General features: G+C 40.4%; 1 protein-coding gene across 1 annotated transcript; it reads left to right on the top strand.

The window, feature by feature from the left end:
* Positions 1-351: 351 nt before the first annotated feature.
* Positions 352-19530, top strand: LOC117485931 (solute carrier family 35 member F5-like). The gene is made up of 16 exons (XM_034134638.1): positions 352-503; positions 1154-1229; positions 1637-1788; positions 2646-2795; positions 3232-3294; positions 3486-3567; positions 4243-4433; positions 5175-5256; positions 5422-5509; positions 6013-6077; positions 6200-6304; positions 6479-6638; positions 9289-9379; positions 9510-9664; positions 12663-12761; positions 17562-19530. Exons 3-15 carry the CDS (start codon positions 1654-1656, stop codon positions 12742-12744), a joined length of 1449 nt encoding a protein of 482 aa, XP_033990529.1. The 5' UTR covers positions 352-503; positions 1154-1229; positions 1637-1653; the 3' UTR covers positions 12745-12761; positions 17562-19530.
* Positions 19531-21161: the final 1631 nt, after the last annotated feature.

The following is a 21161-nucleotide window of genomic DNA, read 5'->3' on the forward strand; positions in this document are numbered from 1 at the left end:
TTTAAGCGATATATTTGCCATGAGTTTGGAAACATTTGTCCATTGTATGTTTGTTTTAGTTCTTCCACAGACAGGTACAGATCAGTACCAACAGTGACACAATTGAGAGATATCACTAAGCTATACAACGCTGTATTATTTATCACTTACTACTCAAACGTATAAAGCTGTAATTTAGAAAAATATATTTCATATATATATAATACATATAATTGTTAGCTCTTACATACATTAGTGTTTGAATGGAGGGTTTTACAGATTACATTGAAAAAGAAGTCTGAAGTGTGCGATAACAATATAAGCCAGTGCAAGACTTCATTTCCCAGAAGTCTCAGGAGTACATAAGTGATGTCACCTGATAGTCAAGAGGAGAGGGTGTGCTAATGTTTACAACCTTAGTGTTGTCAACATTTTGATCATTAAAACTGTGATTGTTTCGATATTTTAGCAGCATATGTAAATACTAGTATGGCACAGACTAAAGGACTTGTTCTCGCATTCAGGTAAAAAGTCTACTTTAATATCAAACATCTGATCACCTTATCAAGCTTGTTAGCGCTTAGCTCGTCAACGTTAGTTTTCTATATTGATAAAGAAGCAAACGTAGCACAGCGATGCTATTTGCTAACGGTAACAACACACATTACTACACCCCAGCCGACTCATCAATGAACTACAGTTAACTGGACATTAAACACAACCTTCGCTTTACTAGCTGACCCCAGGTCTGTAAACATAACAGCTACTGGAGCAGCTAGCTTGTATGCTGTTTCGCTAGCTTCAGGGGTTGGAGAAACGGCTCACCTGACATGAGAACTCTGATAGGATTCAAACTCAGTTAAGCTAAACTATGCCTTATGGAAACTAGACATTTAACTGAACACTGAAAATATGTTGCTACGAACAGTACAGCTATGTTTTACAGTCAATGGTTTTCTATCCACCACACACAACTGACTATAGCTAGCTGGCATTTAGCTCCACTAATGTATGTCTGTCGTTATTCTCTTTATTATTATATGCATTTTAAAAACGTATTGGATTCCCATTGAGTCACTCATTATAGTGGTAAAATATCCACTGATGTTTTCTGACAGGTTGTTGGTTTAAAAATGTTAACATTACTTATTTTTGCTCTTTCTTTTTTGGGCAGACTTTTGTAAGAGTGAGTCCCCTGGAGTCAGCCTCTGCCAAGAACATTTCAGTGTGTACATTCTTCTGGTTAACAGGTGTGTATTGCAATGTAAAACGGCTATTTGAAAGTTATTCTCTGCCAGGATATTATAGTCCTACTTTGGCTTTAATGTTTTGTTGAGGACCAATTTTAGATGAGAGCAATATATCAATATCAAATTGATATCCTGATATCAATTGTCTTAGATTTTGGAAATCGTAATATGGCATAAGTCTTTTCTTGGTTTTAAAGGGTGTATAAGTGAAATCCCTAACCTATTAGTCGACTAATGCAGTCAACAAGTTCTACATTTAGGGTACGATACAAATTGAGGTTGTACTTTATCGTTAGAATCTAGAATTCTGTTGGCAGATTGTCCCATTCATGGAACACTCATGGATTAATTAACGATTTGTTTCTGATCATCTTGTAACTTCCACATGTCCTTGTCGGTCCATGCAGGTGTCCCCAGTGTCCCGATGGAGTGGGTGTTCATCATGAACCGGATGAGCTCTCAGGGAAGCTCTGCAGCCCAGCGGAGGAGGATGGCGCTCGGAGTGGTGATCCTCCTGCTGGTGGACGTCATCTGGGTGGTCTCCTCCGAGCTCACCTCAGTAAGGACTTTGTTACACTCACTCAGTTTTCCACACCGGCTGCTGCAATTCTGGTTGCAGTACGAGATGACGTCTTAAATGAGAGAGGGGGTGAAGCTGTGCTCTGTAATCAGAGTGTATTTAGGTGTTCTGGGGTCAGCAGGCCATAGGGGTTTATAGAGGGTGCAGGAATGAGTCCTAAACCCTGAAAATAGTTAGCCTTTTACCCCTTTTACTTCTGGGCTCCCTTGTCTCAAAGAGTTTTGGGTTAGAGACCTAAAAAAAAGATCTATGGTAATGCAAGCATATGAGATGTTTACATTTTGTTCTATGACATACATCACGTCAGTAATTACCCCACTGGTAAATGTCTGAAACGTTTAAGTTAATTCAAAACAATGTTTGATACAAAATGTTGAAGTCAGACAACTAGACATCATAATGCTGAACATTAGCCGTCTTTAGCTTTAGCTTAGCGGTGGTGACGTGAAGTCATGTGACCTGCTGTAGTTTGTTTATTGCATCACGTTAGCTTTTGAATTCTGGCTTTTGAATTTATGCTTCAACAAATGTACACGTGGTGTGAGTAGGTGGAAATGACCCTGCTGAACAAAACATGTGAGTATCATAAACGTTTGTTCTGAACTAATCTTAAATCCAATGGAAAAATCTAATTCCTTTTAATCGATGGAGCCCTTGCAGTACTAACTTCTGGGTTGGCTGCAGACTTAAAATATATCATTGTGCTTTGTTGGTTACGCCCCAGTTTGACATAACCCTGCCCCTCTCTCTAGCAACAGGGAGTTATTAAAGTACTGAAATACAGATAAAGGCAACTTGTGACCCTAACAGTGTGCTTCTCTTGACTCTTTCTGCAGTACATTTTCAGACGGCAGGAGTACAACAAACCCTTCTTCAGCACATTCACCAAGACCTCCATGTTTGTCCTGTATCTGCTGGGCTTCCTGCTGTGGCGGCCCTGGAGGCAGCAGTGCACCGGCTCTCTGAAACGCCGACACTCTGCGTTTGTAAGTGGTTACAACACACTCACCATGTGGAGGCAGTACTTTCCCAACCTGAATTAGACAGTCACAAACCCATTTTATTGACTTTATTTGACTGAGCTACACCTGCAGCAGTAGCAGAACGGTGTGTTACAGTAAAGCTCATAGAAATAATGGAATGGAATAATGGATTTTGATCTTTTGTTTATCCAGTCTTAGCTTGCCTTTCAATGTATCGTTCTTTTTACAGCCGAAGAATTCACTCATTCACCTTAGCTCAGCTTGAAACTGCAGCAGTTTGTTTGGGTTTTCTTTTGCAAATAAAAGTATTTCTGTGTTGTGCCTATTCTTCAATGACTGCACAACTTTTTGAAAGGTGGTGAAGCTTTCATGAAGACTGTGAAAGTTCAGAATTATTGTTGTTTTGGTCTGTAAGTTGATGCTTTGTGTCTCTCGGCAGTTTGCTGATGCTGAGGCCTACTTTGCACCCTGCAACACGGACACCACTGTGAGCAACTGTTTGGTATGTAGTCTTAAGTGAGAGAGTAAACCAGTTGAAGTGATACAGGTTTAACTAACTTGTATGTTCAATTTTTACCACTTATTTGCTTTGACCAGTATTACTGAAATCCAGTACAAAATGTCACTTTGAGGCTGGTTTGCAGCTTGGTGGCAGCTCAACTACAAATGTCTGACCTCTGTCCCTCTCTTCAGAGTGAGCCGCTGTATGTCCCGGTGAAGTTCCAGGATGTACCTGCTGAGCCCTCACATTGTTTAATGGGAGACTGTGATTCTTGTGAGTACACAGTTGATGTTGTCTGGATATACAAATCAAAATTAAGCATACTTAATTGTTGAAACAAGATACACAGGAAGTTAATACAATTCCACCAACAGAGGGCAGTGGTGAGCTATGGAAACATATTTAATCATTGTTATGAGCCAAACATAGGAAATACACATTTAACAAGAGAAACCACTGTCTGACCTTTTAAGGAGGGCCACACTCTTCTTTCTTTTCCTCTGATATCATTTTTCACATAAAATAAAAAGTACAACCTGTGAACAAAAGGATTTTGTGTGTATTTTGTCGGCCCTTTTGTACTTTATGCGATGCAGAGTTATAACGGCCCTTAGTGTCTGGATGTGACTGAAAGGCCATGCATCTCCAGACTCCAACATCACTCAGTGAAGGTTCTGAGAAAGTCTTTAATGTGTTGGTTGTGTTTGTTTTAACCTCACATGTTTAGCACCAGTGTTTAAAATGACAGCAGTGTGTTCAACCGAGTCATGCATTAGCATCTGAAAAGCGGGATTCTTTGTGTGATAAAATACAATGATGGTGTTGCTGTAAATACAGATGGAGGCCCGAAGTTACATTACTGTATTTGTGTTGGAGCAATCGGAAATAGAGCCAGTTTTCCCCTGCCTCCGTCGACTCACTTCCCTCTCCATTTGATCCCCCCCGCAGCTTCCAGGAAGCAGCGTGTGCGCTTCAGTAATGTGATGGAGGTGCGGCAGCTGCCCTCAACTCAGGCCCTGGAGGCCAAACTGTCCCGCATGTCCTACCCAGCTGCCAAGGACCATGAGGCCATGCTGCGCACAGTGGGCAAGCTGACCATCACTGATGTGGCCAAGATCAGCTTCTTCTTCTGCTTCGTGGTGAGTCAAACAGCTAGGATGGACATGGACACACACACACACACACACACACACACACACACACACACACACACACGTACACTTATATTGTGAAAATGAAAGCATGATGAAGCCGTTGACCATGTGGCCTTTCATTTTATGAACTGTTTTTAATTTGTGACTCATACTCTCTGAGCACATTCAAGAAAAGTCTCTAAAATCTTAAAGCAGAATATTGAACTCAAGCCTTTATTTGATTACTTATGTGGGGATTATACTCCAAGGTTTGTAAATGATAGAAAAATGACATTAGCACAATACACATGTAATTACATTACGTTTTTTTCCTGCTATAATTTTTGATATTATGACCACAATCAAACCGCCCACATAGAAAAGTTATGGTTTTTAAGTGCTTCTGTCTCAGAAATATATCAAGCATTTACTTTGTCCAGATAATCTCACTAAAGTAGAAGTATTCTGGTCAAATGTTCTTAAAGTACTCATGATCCTTGACTGATGTGTGAGTACAGTGAGGGCTTAAATGAAACTGTTCCCTATAGTGTTGATTCTTTTACATCATTATTTATTTAGTCATCATATGGTTTGGTTGTTTTATTCCAACAGGTCAAGTAACTTGGTAATCAGATAAATGTAGTGTCATATAAAAGAAAAGAACCTTCAGAATGTGTGCAGACTTCAAAGTGAGAGTGTTGCACTGTGAGGTGTATGAGGTGTCACATCCCTGCTTGTGTTCTCCAGTGGTTCCTGGCTAACCTGTCCTACCAGGAAGCTCTGTCCGACACGCAGGTGGCTATTGTGAACATCCTGTCCTCCACCTCAGGTGACTCTTTCCCTCACAACATCTACACTGTGAAGCAGAAACCATTATAACTCAACCTTGTTTTAGTCCATTGGAACATGTGTGATGCCTATGTGCTGTTGGTGTCATTTACCTAAAGAGAAGTTAGTTCAATAATATAAATGGCTTTCTCTCCTCCCTCTCAAGGCCTGTTCACGCTCATCCTGGCAGCTATATTTCCCAGCAACAGCAGCGACCGGTTCACCTTATCCAAACTGTTGGCCGTGGCTTTGAGGTAAGGGCTCCGTCAGCCTGTTGGTGGCTCAGAGAAGGAGAGCATGTTGGGAGGTGGTTTCAGAGCTAAGCATGTATTCAATGAGTGGATGGTTTGTTGGCCAAATGTGTCTTGATCCTTTACTTTTTTATTTAGGTTTTCTATCTTTTGTGAATATTCCTGGTCCCAAGAAATAAACAAAATATAAACTTTGAACCCTAGAATCTCATTTAATAACCCCCTGATCTTGGTCTTTTTTTTGCGACCCCGATCCATATTGAATATTTTTTGCCTAAGGAACTTTTATTTAGTTTTAGTCTTTCTTTTATGTTAATAAATGAAATGTAAGTGTTCGCCAAGTACCATAGCTTGATGCTCTATAGATAGGATTTGTTATTCACACTTGCCTCTTACATTAGATTCGTTGCATAATGATGTAGATCTAATCTAAAATGTATATCTTGAAGTGTACTCGACTTTGTTTATTTGAGTCAGTCAGTTCATGTTACATATCTTTTGTTCAGCATGGGAGGTGTTACCCTCGTGAGTTTCTCCAGCATGGACAACCCTGATGACAAAGGCGTCTCAGGTAACCATAGAGATATGTCCCATTTCAGATCACTTGTGTAATGAAATTGTTAGTCTTATTCCCAATAGCGGCGACTTGATATAGTTTCTTCTTACCAAATGTGATGACCTTTTTTCCTGCAGGTTCTCTGTGGTCTCTGGCGGGGGCGGTGCTGTACGCGGTCTACATCGTCATGATCAAGAGACGAGTGGATCGGGAGGATAAGCTCGACATCCCCATGTTCTTTGGTGAGTTTATACTCCGTGTATCTGTTGCTATTCCATGAAGGCGTCTCCCCACAGCGGACAGAGGCGTCTGACAGCTGCTGTGTGTCTCAGGGTGTGTGGGTCTGTTCAACCTGCTGCTGCTGTGTGTCTCAGGGTGTGTGGGTCTGTTCAACCTGCTGCTGCTGTGTGTCTCAGGGTTTGTGGGTCTGTTCAACCTGCTGCTGCTGTGGCCCGGCTTCCTCCTGCTCCACTACACCGGCTTTGAGGCCTTCGAGCTCCCCAGCCAGCTGGTGTGGACCTACATCCTCATCAACGGCCTCATTGGAACCGTCCTCTCAGAGTTCCTCTGGCTCTGGTGAGCACATTACTTTTTTTTTTTCACAGAGTATGAGACATAAAAGGCTCAATACAAGGTAAAGAGACATTAATGTTTAGTTAATATCTCTATTGACCTAAAATATGTCAGTAAACACCCCACAGGTGAATGTTTGAAGCTGCTGTGTGTCTAGATAAAAAAACAGCCGTTGCTAACAATTTAATAAATGTGACAACAAACAACTGTACTCTAACGTTAGCTTTTATCCTTAAAACAACATAATCTAGGTGATAATGCGTAGATATTATCTTCCTATGGAAGCCCATAGGGGATTCAAATAATATTGTAAACTTGAAAATAAAAAAAAATTATGTGTTATATAGTGGGAATGCTGATACAGCATTCCAACTATATGTTATGCTACGGACAAAATTCTTATTATTATTCCATCCAATTATTTTGGCCCTCTTCTCCTCCCACATTGAACATCGCAGAAACTCCGTTCAAACATCAAAACGTTCAGCTCGGTCGGGAATCGATGGCTATTACTTTTATCATTCATAACTTTCATAATTCCAGAGATACATCCCATAAAACATCCCATTTTTAACCATTGAAGTCAATGGAGAAATTCTTCAGACTTCAACAAATCTTCATGCGACTAAAACTGCTAACTGTTCATTCATACTTTCACTCAGAAACCTCATTCCAACATTAAAATGTTACACATCTTTCTGACATTATTCGTGTAACACAACTTTTAAATCTGATTCTTACTTTTAGAGATATTAAACATTGTTCAGACCTTGGTAAAGAGGCTTTCTTCAGATTTTAACATTAACTAGAGTGCGTGATGTCACCGCTAGAGTGGAGGAAATCTTGAAAACATTTTTTAAAACTGCCATAATTCCCAAACCCTACATTCCTGAGACATCATTTTTCATGACAAACGTAGGAAAACATCTCGTAGCTTGAAAAATAACAAATAATTAAGCAAAATAATTAAACAAAATGCCTCTTGAGGGCATGAAGTGACAAAAACGTTCAACATGCCTCCATTAAAGCCCATTGTAATTTCAGGCTGATATTTCCTCACGGTAGCAGCCGCACACCTTTAGTCAAACTGCCAAAAAGGCCACATTATTAACCCGAAAGTACACACAAATTACACTTCAGATACTCAACTTCCTTGACATGCTTCACGTTTTGAAATTTCACAGATATCTGTTATCGTTCTTCCACAAAACGTTCACATGTAAGAGGTTTATCTCTCATTCAGAACAATGCAAACCTTTGATCTCTGCACACCTCGTTAGCTCAAATATAAACACCTGTGTCATGGAACACGATGATGTCATAACACACAGGTGTTCGTGTTTGAGCTAACGACGTGGTCACTGGAGTTTAACAGACTGTCTGAGCCTATTCTTTTCTGTCTGATGGAGACTTCATACTGACTTCAACATGTTCCACCTATTTTATACATTATTGGTGATACACAGCTGTCGTCGTTAGCTCAAATATAAACACCTGTGTCATGGAACACGATGATGTCACATTGACAGGTTTGGTAACGATGCAGCCATCAACGCATCTAAGCGTATTATGGGGTGTCATCACATGCCGTTGCCATGGCGACTGACCACTCGCCATGAAGCACGATGTCGCTGTAAGTCCAATGGACACGGTCCGATCGCCCCCCAAACTTCGCTTGTATATCACCGGTCCAGCCCTCAACAGCTCTACGTCAATTATGGGGTTTCTTCAAATGCCGTTGCCATGGCAACACAATGCTCGCCATAAAACACGGTTCTCTCATGACTTCAGTGAAAATGCTCCAAACGGCCCAAAACTTCACAGGTTTGGTAACGATGCAGCCATCCACACATCTAAGCATAGTATCGGGTGTCATCAAATGCCGTTGCCATGGCGACAGATCACTCGCCATGAAACACGATGTCGCTGTAAGTCCAATGGACACGGTCCAATCGTCCCCCAATCTTCACTTGTATATCACCGGTCCATGCCTCAACAGCTCTACGCCAAATCTGAGATCTCACCATATGCCGTTCCATGGAAACGCATCACTCGCCATAAACGACGATGTCGCTATAACTCCTATGAAAATATTCAAAAAGTGCTCAAACTTCACATGTGTGCTAACAGTCCAGCCGTGAAGACATCTACGGGACATGCCGTTGCCATGGCAACACAATGCCCGCCATGAAACACGGTTTTCTCATAACTTCAGTGAAAATGCTCCAAATGGCCCAAAACTTCACAGGTTTGGTAACGATGCAGCCATCAACGCATCTAAGCGTATTATGGGATGTCATCAAATGCCGTTGGCATGGCGACAGATCATTCACCATCAAGTTAGTTCAAATGTTTGCAGTTCAAATATTCTGCTGCTTTTCCAAGCCTTTTTACTTTATTTTCTTCTCTCATCACACATTCAAGCCCCCAGTGTTCATGTATCATTTTAATCTAAATTCTTCACTTTCTTCTTACACATTACATTTCAGCATAGCAGTTTAGCGTCACATTTTCAGCATAAAGCATTCCCACTAGCAATTTCTTCAGGAATTGCATTCTCCAGTCTTTTTAATAATGTCCTCTATTGGCTTCCATACCCAAACAATAAGATTGATACTCAGTGTGGATGTGTGTTGCTGCTCTCTCTGCACAGGGGCTGCTTCCTCACCTCCTCTCTGATCGGCACTCTGGCACTGAGCCTCACCATCCCACTCTCTATTATGGCAGATATTTGCATGCAGAAGGTATGTTTCCCTCTTAACAATCACCATCAAGAGTTTGAAATGACATGAAAGATGTCGTTTGTTTGAAGAGTGTGTGTCAGAGCAGATTGCAAAATGAAAAATGTGTGTGTGTGTGTGTGTGTGTGTGTAGGTCCGTTTCTCGTGGCTGTTCTTTGCCGGTGCGGTCCCCGTCTTCCTCTCCTTCTTCATCGCCACGCTCCTATGCCACTACAATAACTGGGACCCTGTGCTGGTGGGCCTGAGGAGAGCGTATGTCTTCATCTGCAGAAAACATCGCATTCAGAGGTACAGTTCACTGTCCGGCTTCAGAGGGATCACAAGGACCCTTCACTCTGACAGTGTCTAGAATCTGCTTGCATTAACACTATTATCAACAGTCGTAGTGGCAAGCCATAGACCAGGGGTGCCCAACCTTTTTTGAACCGAGAGCTACTTTTAAAGTTGCCAGTCTGCCGGGATCTACCAGTCCAAATAGAGAGGCGTAGCCATTACTGACAGCCTACTACCAGGTAAATACACACTTCTACTTGTATAAAACTGACCTTTGTACGATTAATACTTCATAAAATACTGCAGATCCTTTATCTTACCTCTTTCTAATCTACACACATACAAGTATTTAACTGAAGTTACACAACAGTGTTGTTGATACAGAGTTGGAGTTTATTCACACGTCACATACTACAGTGGGTAATGTTTTCAAGAAACATTGAACAGTGCTGTCACATATGACACAGGAAAAAAAGAAAAGACTCTGAACCCTTTCTTTGCCATTATATAAAAATATAATATATATGTGTTGCTACAAAAGTATAAATTAGGCTTACTCATAAGACAACTCAGATCTGAAGCTACACAGGAATCTGCTGCCAGACTGTCACTCCTGTTGCCACGGACAACGTCAGCGAACTAGTGCCGACTGCCCACCAGCCACGCCCCGACACAAGGGGTCACGCCAATCACAAAGCTTTGATGCGTTCAAGTGCATTATTCTGGCACAGGAAGATTATGTTATAGGACATTAACAATAAAACAGAATATTGTTGTTCTATTTTTAGACACATCTCGTCGATCACGATCGACTGGTTGGGCACCCCTGCCATAGAGTGTTGTTCTGTTTTCCAACAAACACTTCAACCACTTGTGTAGACACTTGTGTGTGAGAACACCTTTATCTTCTTTGGCAAGGTTACACAAGTCGGACTGTTTTGAAAATGTTGCGTTTCGGTTGACTGAAGTACACAGGATTTCAGATTTAGTTTCCAAAGAGCGTTGCTTCTATGAGGTAAGATGAATCCGATAATCAAACGTAATACCCTGGCAGCAGTTTTGGCTCTGCTGGACGCTCCACTGAACACCGGCAACAATGCTGTCTGTTTGGTTTTGATATATAGAGGGAATACTTTTCCAGAACCCGACATAATGTGGGTGTGTGCTCTCCCAGGCACATACAGGCTGTATTCTAGCCAGTGTTAGTGTCCACAGCAGTGTGAAGGGAATGCCTCACTTATGCCACGGCATTTGATCATCCATATTGGGAGAAAACTATTCAAATGTATTTTCACTTACTTTAAAAAGTTAGATTTGGAGTGTTTTAAGTATATCAACACACCAACAAGCGGTATATTTAGTCCCATGTAACTTTAAGAAAACAAAAAGGTGCTCTCTCTAACTGATCATCCATCACAAGCATGTTTTTAGTTATTTTTATAATTGTCTGATTATTAATGGCCTACAATAATATTAGGGAGTAGAAGTGAACTTGATTGGTCATGCACACTGGTCCTTATCTTATGGACACACCACCATATCCTCTTCCTTCAGACAGCTTGTAGTCACATTCAGATGCATATCTGTGTACAGTACAGATACTGTCTCCATTCATTCCAACAGATACAGTAATGTTGTCATCTGCACAATGCTGTTATTAATTCTGTATAATAAATGCTAAACCTTGCATTTAGATAGATACACTTTTTTTTTTTTATGAAACGAAAATAATGTCCTTAGGTAAACTAACTGAATTGGAAAGGGTTACAATTCTAAATATGAATGAATATAGAATGGTTTAGTTGTGTACTTATTTAAAAGTTAAACTCTGTGAAAGTTAAAACAACAATATAATATGATATATTAAAAACATTTTAGTTTTGTAAAATACCAAACTTTGTTTTAGGAAATGTGACTCTTCACAACCAAAAATAAATTGCATCAACATCTATGTTGTTAATAACCATAATCATTATGTAAACAAACTTTAATTTAAAGATCCCCAAGAATGTATATTTCTTTAGGACTGAAGTTACTTCAAAGATTTGATAATAATAAACTTCATTGTAGCATCTTTCAAAACATAGTTACATACTGTAGTTACTGCGCACTGTGACATGGTTGCACTACAAAATCTCATTGTATATTATTGTATAGCAAACTTTCAAGCGTGGTCTGCCGCAAGCGATCGGCAGGAGCGGGGCTGTCAGCATCAGCTGTGAGCGTGGCTTGCTGTTTAAAACACCTTTTTTTGTATCCATATCTCTCGCTAGAATCTCCCACCATCCAACTAACAACAACAACAACAACAATGTCAAGCCTTTGGGCTCTGAAACTAGGGGACGGGCCCAGGACAAATACACATGCATTAATCGCACGTTAAAATAATTAGTGGCGTTAAAAAATGTTTGCGTTATTAACGCGTTAACTTGACAGCCCTAGTAAACGTATAAACACAGCATAAAACAGATAGAAAATAATAAAACCAAAATAAATCAATACAAAATAAAACAACTAAAATCACATTAAAGTCATTCTAAAAGAGTGAGTTTTGACAGTGGTTTAAAAGAGCTGACAGATGTTGCTGCCCTGATCTCCTCAGCAGAGGCCTTCCTTTTGTTGGTCCTGGACCTTGGATTTAACTCAGCAAAGTGAAACTAAACACAGGCATATCGCTTTTGTCTTCCTCTTAAAGTGTCGCACAAGGGTGACAAAGTTCAAGCTTTTAAAGTTTTAAATAGAAAGTGATTTCTTTTCATTCTGTAGTGGTGTTTGCCCTAAAAAATGAATTGACCTTAACTCTGACACACACTTAGAGGCTTTTCTTCTCACAAGGACAATAGAGATGCTGAGTGTGTAATCACATGAGCATGCTTCCCAGACTGCTCTCTGCCACAGTTCTGCTCTCTTCTTCGAACGCGTGTTCCCATTTGGTGAGGGATGATTTTAATAATGATGCTTGTCAAGAAGATGCCTGTGATGATGATTGACACCTGCTTCCCCCCGCCCACAGATTGCCAGAAGACAGCGAGCAGTGTGAAAGCCTTATTCCTCTACACAGCGTCTCCCCCAGCGAAGGAAGCTTCTGCTCGTGATCCAGCAGCCAACACAAGTAAAGGATCATTCCGATGTTCAGATGCATAAATCAGTTCGTTTAAAAAAAAAAATCTTACCCTTGGAAAAACATGAACATTTCCAAACTTCCCAAAAAATCATTTAAAACAATGTTGTTATTACTGTTATTCCTGGTTTGATTTTTGTGTAAAGTTATGATGAACACAAAAATACGTTATTATTAAATCAAGACCAATAATTCGATACAGTATAGTAAAACAAGCCTTTGCTTAACAAATGTGGCAATATTTTTAGTAACTGCATCCTCTGTATTTTTGAAAATCACAAGGCTGAATGAATGCATGTTTGTGTAAACCAGAGATGAACTGACATCTACACAATGACAGATGATGTTCCTAATCACAAATCCAGAGTTCTTATCAACTCTGCTTTTACCCTCAGCTTTACAAAGTCGTTTTAGATATTTAGGTATTGGCCAACCTGGAAGTTAGCATCACCAGGACTGCCTCGACAAAAAGCAATGTGATTTTTTCCATGGAATTTAGAATATAGCGAAAAATAAGATCTGTGTCCAACACACTTTTATGATACTTAAATGTTTAATTCAGCAGGATTATCTCCACATATTAACACCACTTTATGATTTTTAAAGCGTAAATGCAATCTCCAGAAGTAAAAAGCTATTGTTGGGCTATAAAGGAACTACAACACGGTCACATGACTTCACATCAACACCGCTAAGCTAAAGGCGGCTAATGTTTAGCGTGATCAGGCTTAGAAGTGTTATTTAGACACTTGTTAGCAACCGCTGTTTTATTAACACATAGAGGCTCCAGACATTCACCAGTGCGGTATTTACTGACGGAGAACAAAACGTAAAAAGTGTAGCAGCTGCATCCCCACGGTTTGATGAGAGGAAGCATCCCCACTTTTCCTTTCCTTGGCTTTCAGGGCGTGCTACACCCTTTGTTCTCTTTGGGAGACGGCCAAGACTGTCAACCGGAGGGTAAGAATGTCCTTTGGGCATGCTCTGCCGGACCCCCCGAAAGGGACTGTGGTCCATCACCTACAGTCTCTCAAAAATCCTGTTGAAAACACTGTAGGAAAACACTGTAGTAGTGCAATTGACCCTGAGCTGTATTAGAAGGAACAGCTTTGTTGGATGGGATGGTGAGTTGCAAGAGTACCTGGTGTGGCTAAAATGGAAAATATCCATTACCTTGCTTTGCCTGTCACTAGTCCAGCCCCCCCAGTCGGAACTATAACTATGCTGTGAACTACCTGTCTGCAGAAAATGTCAGAAACACAACTCCAAATAAGGGCTTATGTTGCTTCATGTCTGCTAAATCTGATAATAGGCAAGAGTTTGCCAGCACATTACGACAGAAACGTTGTAAGGTGATAACATGTCAATGCTTTGCTCTCAAATGCACCCAAACGGCCAAACACATTTGAAGGCAACATTTGAGTAGGTTTGCATCCCAACACTAGGATTTCTGCATCAGTTGATGTCTCCTCCCTGCTTCTCTCAGTTGTTTTTCTTTGAACATCTGTCTGCGCCCGCAGTGTTTGGACATTGTGCTGAGTAAGAGGGACAGGAGACAAGCAGGACAGGATGATCCTCACGTAAATATTTAGCATCTGAGATTGGCCGCCCGCTTTGCAAAGTCTGCGTCTGTTCACGACTCGCAGGTTTAGTCAAGCTTGTCTCAGCGGCCTCCAAAGCCACACAGTCATTTCCAGCAGCGCAGACAGATTCTGCACTCAGCATGAGGTTCTGAAAGAGCCGTTAGTGGAGAATGAAGGAAGTGCAAACTTAAGCCTGTCTGGGTGTGAGGTGTCGAATGGAGCAGCAATAGTATGTGTGTGCACGTCTGTGTGTCCACTTGCACAAAAGTAAGCTTGAAACTCAGGGTTATTAATCGATTAACCTTTTGATTATTATTTTCAGGTAAAGGAGGTAGTGAAGCGCACATTACATCCTCAGTACCTGACCATATTTCAGTTTTAATGATGGGAAAATAAGAAAAACATCAAATCCCCACAACAGAGAAGCAGGGACTGCCCAATGTTTGGCAGTTTGACTTGATAGGTGATTCACATTTAGAATGGATATTGGTAATACTGAGGTCTTCAGAGTGTAAAGGATGTGGCTTTTTCATATTTCATTTTTGGGGAATTTCATTTCCACAATGCAAACGTTTATATGTTGTCTCAAAGTCTTCTCTACACTGCCAGGAATTTCTGAAATCTTTATTTTGTTGAATTTAAGTCAAATATGAAATATTGCATCTTTAAACCACTAGAATCAGCTGACTAAGGCCCAATCCCAAACCACGCCCTACACCCTACCCCTACACACTCCCACTCCGTGACGGAGTGAACTCCGTGGAGTGACACTCGCAGCTCAACGAGCCTCCCTCCTGTCAGATGGAGGGAGTAAATACAGCGGCAAGCTTTGGGACTAACTCCCCTCTCTCCGGCAGAAACAGGAAATGCCGTAACTGTATGTAACAACGGTTTCAAATCAGCATCTCTTAGACAAAACATTAAAATTAATAACTCAAATAAAACTCCAAACATCTTTAATTGTGTTTTTTTTTTTTTTTGTAAAGCTCTTTTAGTTTTAAACCTGATTTTTATAAGCTTCTTAGTTTTTGCAACAGTCTGTAAATATACACATCTTTATAATAAAATGCATAGGAATGACTAAACACAGGTATGATCCTAAGTAAAAAAACATGAGGTTATCATGAGGTTGTTAACATCGCAATTTATCAGTGGATGTTTGCAGGAACTGTTTGTAAACGGCGTGTTTCCTGACGGACACACACAGCGTTGAGTCCGGTCAGGTAGGGCAGCAGGTGAAGTCAGCACCGATGCAGACTCGCTGTTTGAGAGCTTGATAACCCACTCCCCCTCCACACTCGTTGGTTTGGAACAGCACTTAATGTGGCGGACCCTCCGCGCAAACAGAGGTGTAGGGTGTAGGGTGTAGGGCAGGGGTGCCCAACCTTTTTTGAACCGAGAGCTACTTTTAAAGTGGCCAGTCTGCCGAGATCTACCAGTCCAAATAGAGAGGCGTAGCCATTACTGACAGCCTACTACCAGGTAAATACACACTTCTACTTGTATAAAACTGACCTTTGTACGATTAATACTTCATAAAATACTGCAGATCCTTTATCTTACCTCTTTCTAATCTACACACATACAAGTATTTAACTGAAGTTACACAACAGTGTTGTTGATACAGAGTAGGAGTTTATTCACACGTCACATACTACAGTGGGTCATGTTTTCAAGAAACATTGAACAGTGCTGCCACATATGACACAGGAGGAAAAGAAAAGACTCTGAACCCTTTCTTTGCCATTATATAAAAATAGTGTTGCTACAAAAGTATAAATTAGGCTTACTAATAAGACAACTCAGATCTGAAGCTACACAGGAATCTGCTGCCAAAGTGCAATAAAAAAGACTAAATTAATAGAATCAAACCCTTTGTTGCATTTTAGTAGAGTATAAAAAGAAATGCCTTTAAAATAGGATGCAAGCAACACTAGTTTCTTAACCTGAATTAGACTATAATCAATTTAAGTTTGCATTCTTATACCATTTTGTACAATAATTATAATGAATAAGTTCAAACAAACTAAAACTTACAGCTGATTAATAACGGTATCTAACTTGAGTTTTTATTATATCAAAAACCTGTTGAAATGCTACTGTTATTTTTACTGTCCCCAAAAAGCGCGTCGGCAGCCTCCAGGAATGCTTCTTTCACAACTTCGCCGTCTTTGAAAGACTTCATGTGTTTGGCAAAACGTGCCTGACACGATAAGATGCTATGGTAGCAGCCTTGCTCTTGTTGTTGGGCCTGGTGAAAATGGACTGCTGTGCATTTAGCTGTCCTTTCAGGTCCCTCACCTTTTGGGAGCGTAGGACAGAATTAGGAGGGAACTCCGTCTCGTAGCGTTTGTGCACTGTTTTGAAATGCCGCTCCTAAATGACCCTTCTTCGATAAAGCCACGCTCGCATTGCAGATGAGACAGATGGACTTTGAATTGGAATAGATACAAAAATAATCATCCTCCCACTCGGAGTGAAAATTATATATTTTGGGCTTTTTTGCTTCTGCCACAATTGCGGTCTTGTGTGTGTGCGGACTGTCACTCCTGTTGCCACGGACAACGTCAGCGAAATAGTAGGGGCGTGGGTGTAGGGTGTAGGGCGTGGGTGTAGGACGTGGGTGTAGGGCGTGGGTGTAGGGCGTGGGTGTAGGGCGTGGGTGTAGGGTGTAGGGTGTAGGGCGTAGGGCGTGGGTGTAGGGCGTAGGGCGTGGGTGTAGGGTGTAGGGCGTGGGTGTAGGGCGTGGGTGTAGGGTGTAGGGCGTGGGTGTAGGGTGTAGGGTGTGGGTGTAGGGCGTGGGTGTAGGGTGTAGGTGTAGGGTGTAGGGTGTAGGGTGTGGGTGTAGGGCGTGGGTGTAGGGTGTAGGGTGTGGGTGTAGGGCGTGGGTGTAGGGTGTAGGTGTAGGGCGTGGGCCTAAATTCCCTCCAAACTGTAGAATGTAAAATCCTCCCATGAGTTCAGTCATGTTTTCACATTAAACACATGAAATCAAAAGATCTTTGGTCCTGTTGCATTAATCCAGCTGCCTGTACACTGGGAGGTCAATTTGCCAAATTGATTGACCATTTTTTAAAGCACCACATAGAATTGTGCACCCCTACATGTCTGTAGATTAATATTTATAAAGTATTTATACTTATATATTACACTAGCCTGAATTGTTTTCTCAGTTTTCTCATACTTGTTTTCTTATTTGTCTCCAAAGGTGGTGAATGTGGATCTCTGAGCTGACAATCTGGATCTTTCAGAGACATTGAACTACCCCAGTGCCTCCTTTAAATCTATTTATTTTCTACAGTCTTGAGACGTCACAAACATTTCTACAAGCTCTTTTTATATTTCCATGTTCCAGTCATCACAGACTTCAGACTTTTCCTTTAAAAGATTTTCACGTTATTCCTTTGTAAAAAGAAACCTAATGGTTCTCAAGGTGCTGGACATTAACAGTGATTACCATATTGTTATGTGACCAAATGAAGCGGTACATTTTAAACTTGATCATAACACTAACAGAGATACAGTAACTTTGTGTGTCTTCAAAATGTGTGAGTTCCCAGTTCACAAAACATTTTTCAGGAGCAACACTGTTCTGTTCTGGATGTTGTCTGTCTGTTGTCTGTCTGTTGTCTGTCTGTTGTCTGTCTGTTGTCTGTCTGTTGAAGCCTGGCTCCTTCTTTGTTAAGTATTTGTGTGAAGCAGACACATTTTCACAAATGACAATCTGTAAGACGTTGATTCGGTTGACTTTGATGGAGAAAGCTTGCTTTTTTATATACCAGCAGTGTAATAAACTTCATATGGTAGAGTCATAACAACAGCACGGTGATGACGTCATCTTACTCAGCCTCGGCAGCTCGGGTGAAGACCAAACCTTTCAGAGTAACCTGCATTACTTTAGAGCTCCAGTTACACAATCCTGATAGAATTCAAAAGTTTAAAGGGAAGGTTGGTATTGTTTAAGGCTCTATCCATAGTCAGTGTATCGCCTTCAGAAGATGGAGGAGAAGCTGTGCATAGTAGTGCATTGCTACACTGCTCGTACTCCTGTCTGATCTCCACACTGCGTCTACTGTAGGACATGCACTGACTATGGAGAGCCAGCTCATACAACCCCACTTCTAACTATCCCTTTCAAATCTGTCAGTGCAATCCTGCGTTATTTTATATTTGAGTCTCTCTTTCACTGAGACAAACTGAGTCTGATATGAAGAATAATTCAAACCCACTACAGCTGAATAAAGAAGCAACACCAGCTTCACCAGCACTTTGTTTCAGTGATGAATCATGAAGACAAACTGTGATTGAGACATAATCCTTGTCTTTGAATATGAAGTCATGATCAGTCTTCAGCTATAAGCTACAAAAGGCCTTGCTGCAGTAACGTTTGTCTATTGTATGAACAGATTCCTTTTCATAATGGCTGTAAATACTAAATAGTTTTGTTGAATTTCAGATAACCACTACAGATTCTTATCTGAGATTGTGTATCATTTGTATATTGTATGTGTCATTGTTAATGAATTATACCAGAGGAAAGGTTTGCAGCCAAATGGTTGTACTGAGATTGTATCACATGGAGTAGAAGGTTGTATATGATCCTTTTCTTTCTTCAGCAAAAAAAGATTTATTTACTGCCTGTGATTTCATGTGATGAGAAAAAAATGTTTCTTTAAGCAGCCTCAGTGTCTGTCATAGAATCCAGGATGTTAACACTTCAGTTGAAGGTAAAGTGTCCATGTTGTGTTTATTGCACTCGGCGTTGACTGCACGTATGAAGTGGCGGAAGTAATAAGCGGCCTGTGGGGAGGAACTAACGGGAGCACTTCAAGTGACCACACTTCTCTTGTTCATTATTGAACCTGCTGTGTTTTTGCCAATCAGTCGAGTATAAAAGCTTTTTAGGATGATTAGTTTGTTCAGATGTCTGCCTTGACATTCTTTTTTTATTTTCATCTTTTATCAACGGTGCTTGTGGAATCATAGATATGATTATATTTCTTTCTCCTGTTCTTTGTCTTTTTTTTTCTGAGAAATGTCTTTTTCCTTAAAGTTCAAATGAATGTTATAAAATGTAAAAGAAGGCTGTAATAGTAGCTTCCCTTGTATCAACCTCAACTCTTGAAGTCTGTTTTCATACGTACACTGCACTATTAAACAAGTCTTTTTAAATCTCTGTTAAATGGCTTATTTCTGCTGGACCTCTACAATAAGAGACAGTTGATGTTGGTAAGGTGTTTCTGTAAGGTGACCATGCAGTCATGGACAGGTCAGCGGTACATTGCAGTCAAAGTGCGGCATTAGATGGTGAACATTGCTAACACTGTGAATGTATTAGGGTAAACATTATACCTAGATCAGCATTTAAGCATTTCCCCTTGTGAGCCTTTAAATAAGGTTTCACAGGGAGGTCAAATCAAAAACATTTATACAAAAAAAATGACAGTGGTCAATGAAAAACTGAAAAAATTTTACTATATGGCAGCTCAAAATTGGTGAAGAATGCATTTAGCCTTTTTTTGGTTTGAATTAATCTAAAAACTTCATAAATCACATTTATTGTTATGTTTCTGCTAAAAAAGAAAATGTATTCAATATGAAAAATGTGCTGAAAAAGAGCAGGAAGCTGTATCCAATGACAGAGAAGCAGAGCCCTGTTCACACACATTCACCTCTTCAGGGCTACTCATCACATACTCGTCACAAAAGCATGCAAATGTTCTCCTTCAATATGCTCTTTGAAAACATTTCTAAAGAGAGCTTCTGTATTTCCTTCAGTGTATCATCACATTTGAGCAAAGACTGGAGGCCTTAATGTTGAGTAAAAAGCTGCCAGTACATAAGACAATAAGAAGAACACATTTAAGGTCAGTTGGAGTATAAAATATGTTTTCTCTGAGGCTTTAGTAGACCTGTACTGTGTTTCTTTTAATCTTTGAAGTATATATGATATAAATTATAACTAAAAATAACACATGAAACATGTCACATGCCAGCAAAGTATGTTGCCCAATTAAGTTTTATTTTTAAATTAAGCCCACTGTCATTCATAAACCACAATGATAAAATGTCCCAAAAGAACATGTAACGTGCACCTTTGACGATTTAACTATTTTTTTCTTGTGTTTTTTTGTGAGTATTCCTTTGAAAAGCGTCCAGTGTTCTCCTCAGTGTTTAAAGGAAACAGTCCTGTATTATCTTTGAAACACAGGAAAACCAGCTTCTCTAAGAATATCATTTTATCAGCCACCCGTATGTTATCTCCTAATTCCTATTCTGTTTATGCTGTATTTCTCAATATAAACATTTCTATGAACTCACTGAAAAATGTGATTACTCCACCTACGCATCGCGCCTGGCTTTTTTCAGTCCGGTTCCGGTTTGAACTTTTCAACTTCCCTGCAAGTTTTTTTTTGTTTAATCAATTGTCCACTTTTCTGTCTTTAATACAGGGCCGTTCTCTCCAGTTCTCACTGGCAGCTCTTCTCTGAATGTCACTCTCCGGTGCTCCATCTTTGTCTTTGATCTCCATCCAAAACTACAGTGTTAATATCAACCAACTTATTTATTTGGTCAAAGTCAGGCTTGACTCAAGGTTTTACTTAGTTTCTAAGTTGCATACATTTGTATGTTTATTTAGGGGAATCTCTAGTCCCAACAACAACTTGAAGTAAAACGAGTGTTTGTGTGAAGGGGAGGCGCATTAGTTGATGATAAGAAATGAAACCTGGCCTCAGCACTCGCTGCCTGTTGCAGAGTTTAATGTTTAACCGCCCTGCCCTGCTAGGTGGGAGGAGGTTTGTGTGAG

The sequence above is a fragment of the Trematomus bernacchii genome, unplaced genomic scaffold, assembly GCF_902827165.1.
Source record: "Trematomus bernacchii unplaced genomic scaffold, fTreBer1.1, whole genome shotgun sequence".
Classification (NCBI taxonomy): Eukaryota; Metazoa; Chordata; class Actinopteri; order Perciformes; family Nototheniidae; genus Trematomus; species Trematomus bernacchii.

What these genes read in the sequence shown, in the direction of transcription:
- LOC117485931 (XM_034134638.1), top strand. Translation starts at nt 1,654, where the DNA reads ATGGAGTGGGTGTTCATCATGAACCGGATGAGCTCTCAGGGAAGCTCT. An exon ending in TCTCCTCCGAGCTCACCTCA is followed by an intron (nt 1,789 to 2,645) that starts GTAAGGACTTTG and finishes CTCTTTCTGCAG; the next exon opens with TACATTTTCAGACGGCAGGA. An exon ending in CCACTGTGAGCAACTGTTTG is followed by an intron (nt 3,295 to 3,485) that starts GTATGTAGTCTT and finishes CCCTCTCTTCAG; the next exon opens with AGTGAGCCGCTGTATGTCCC.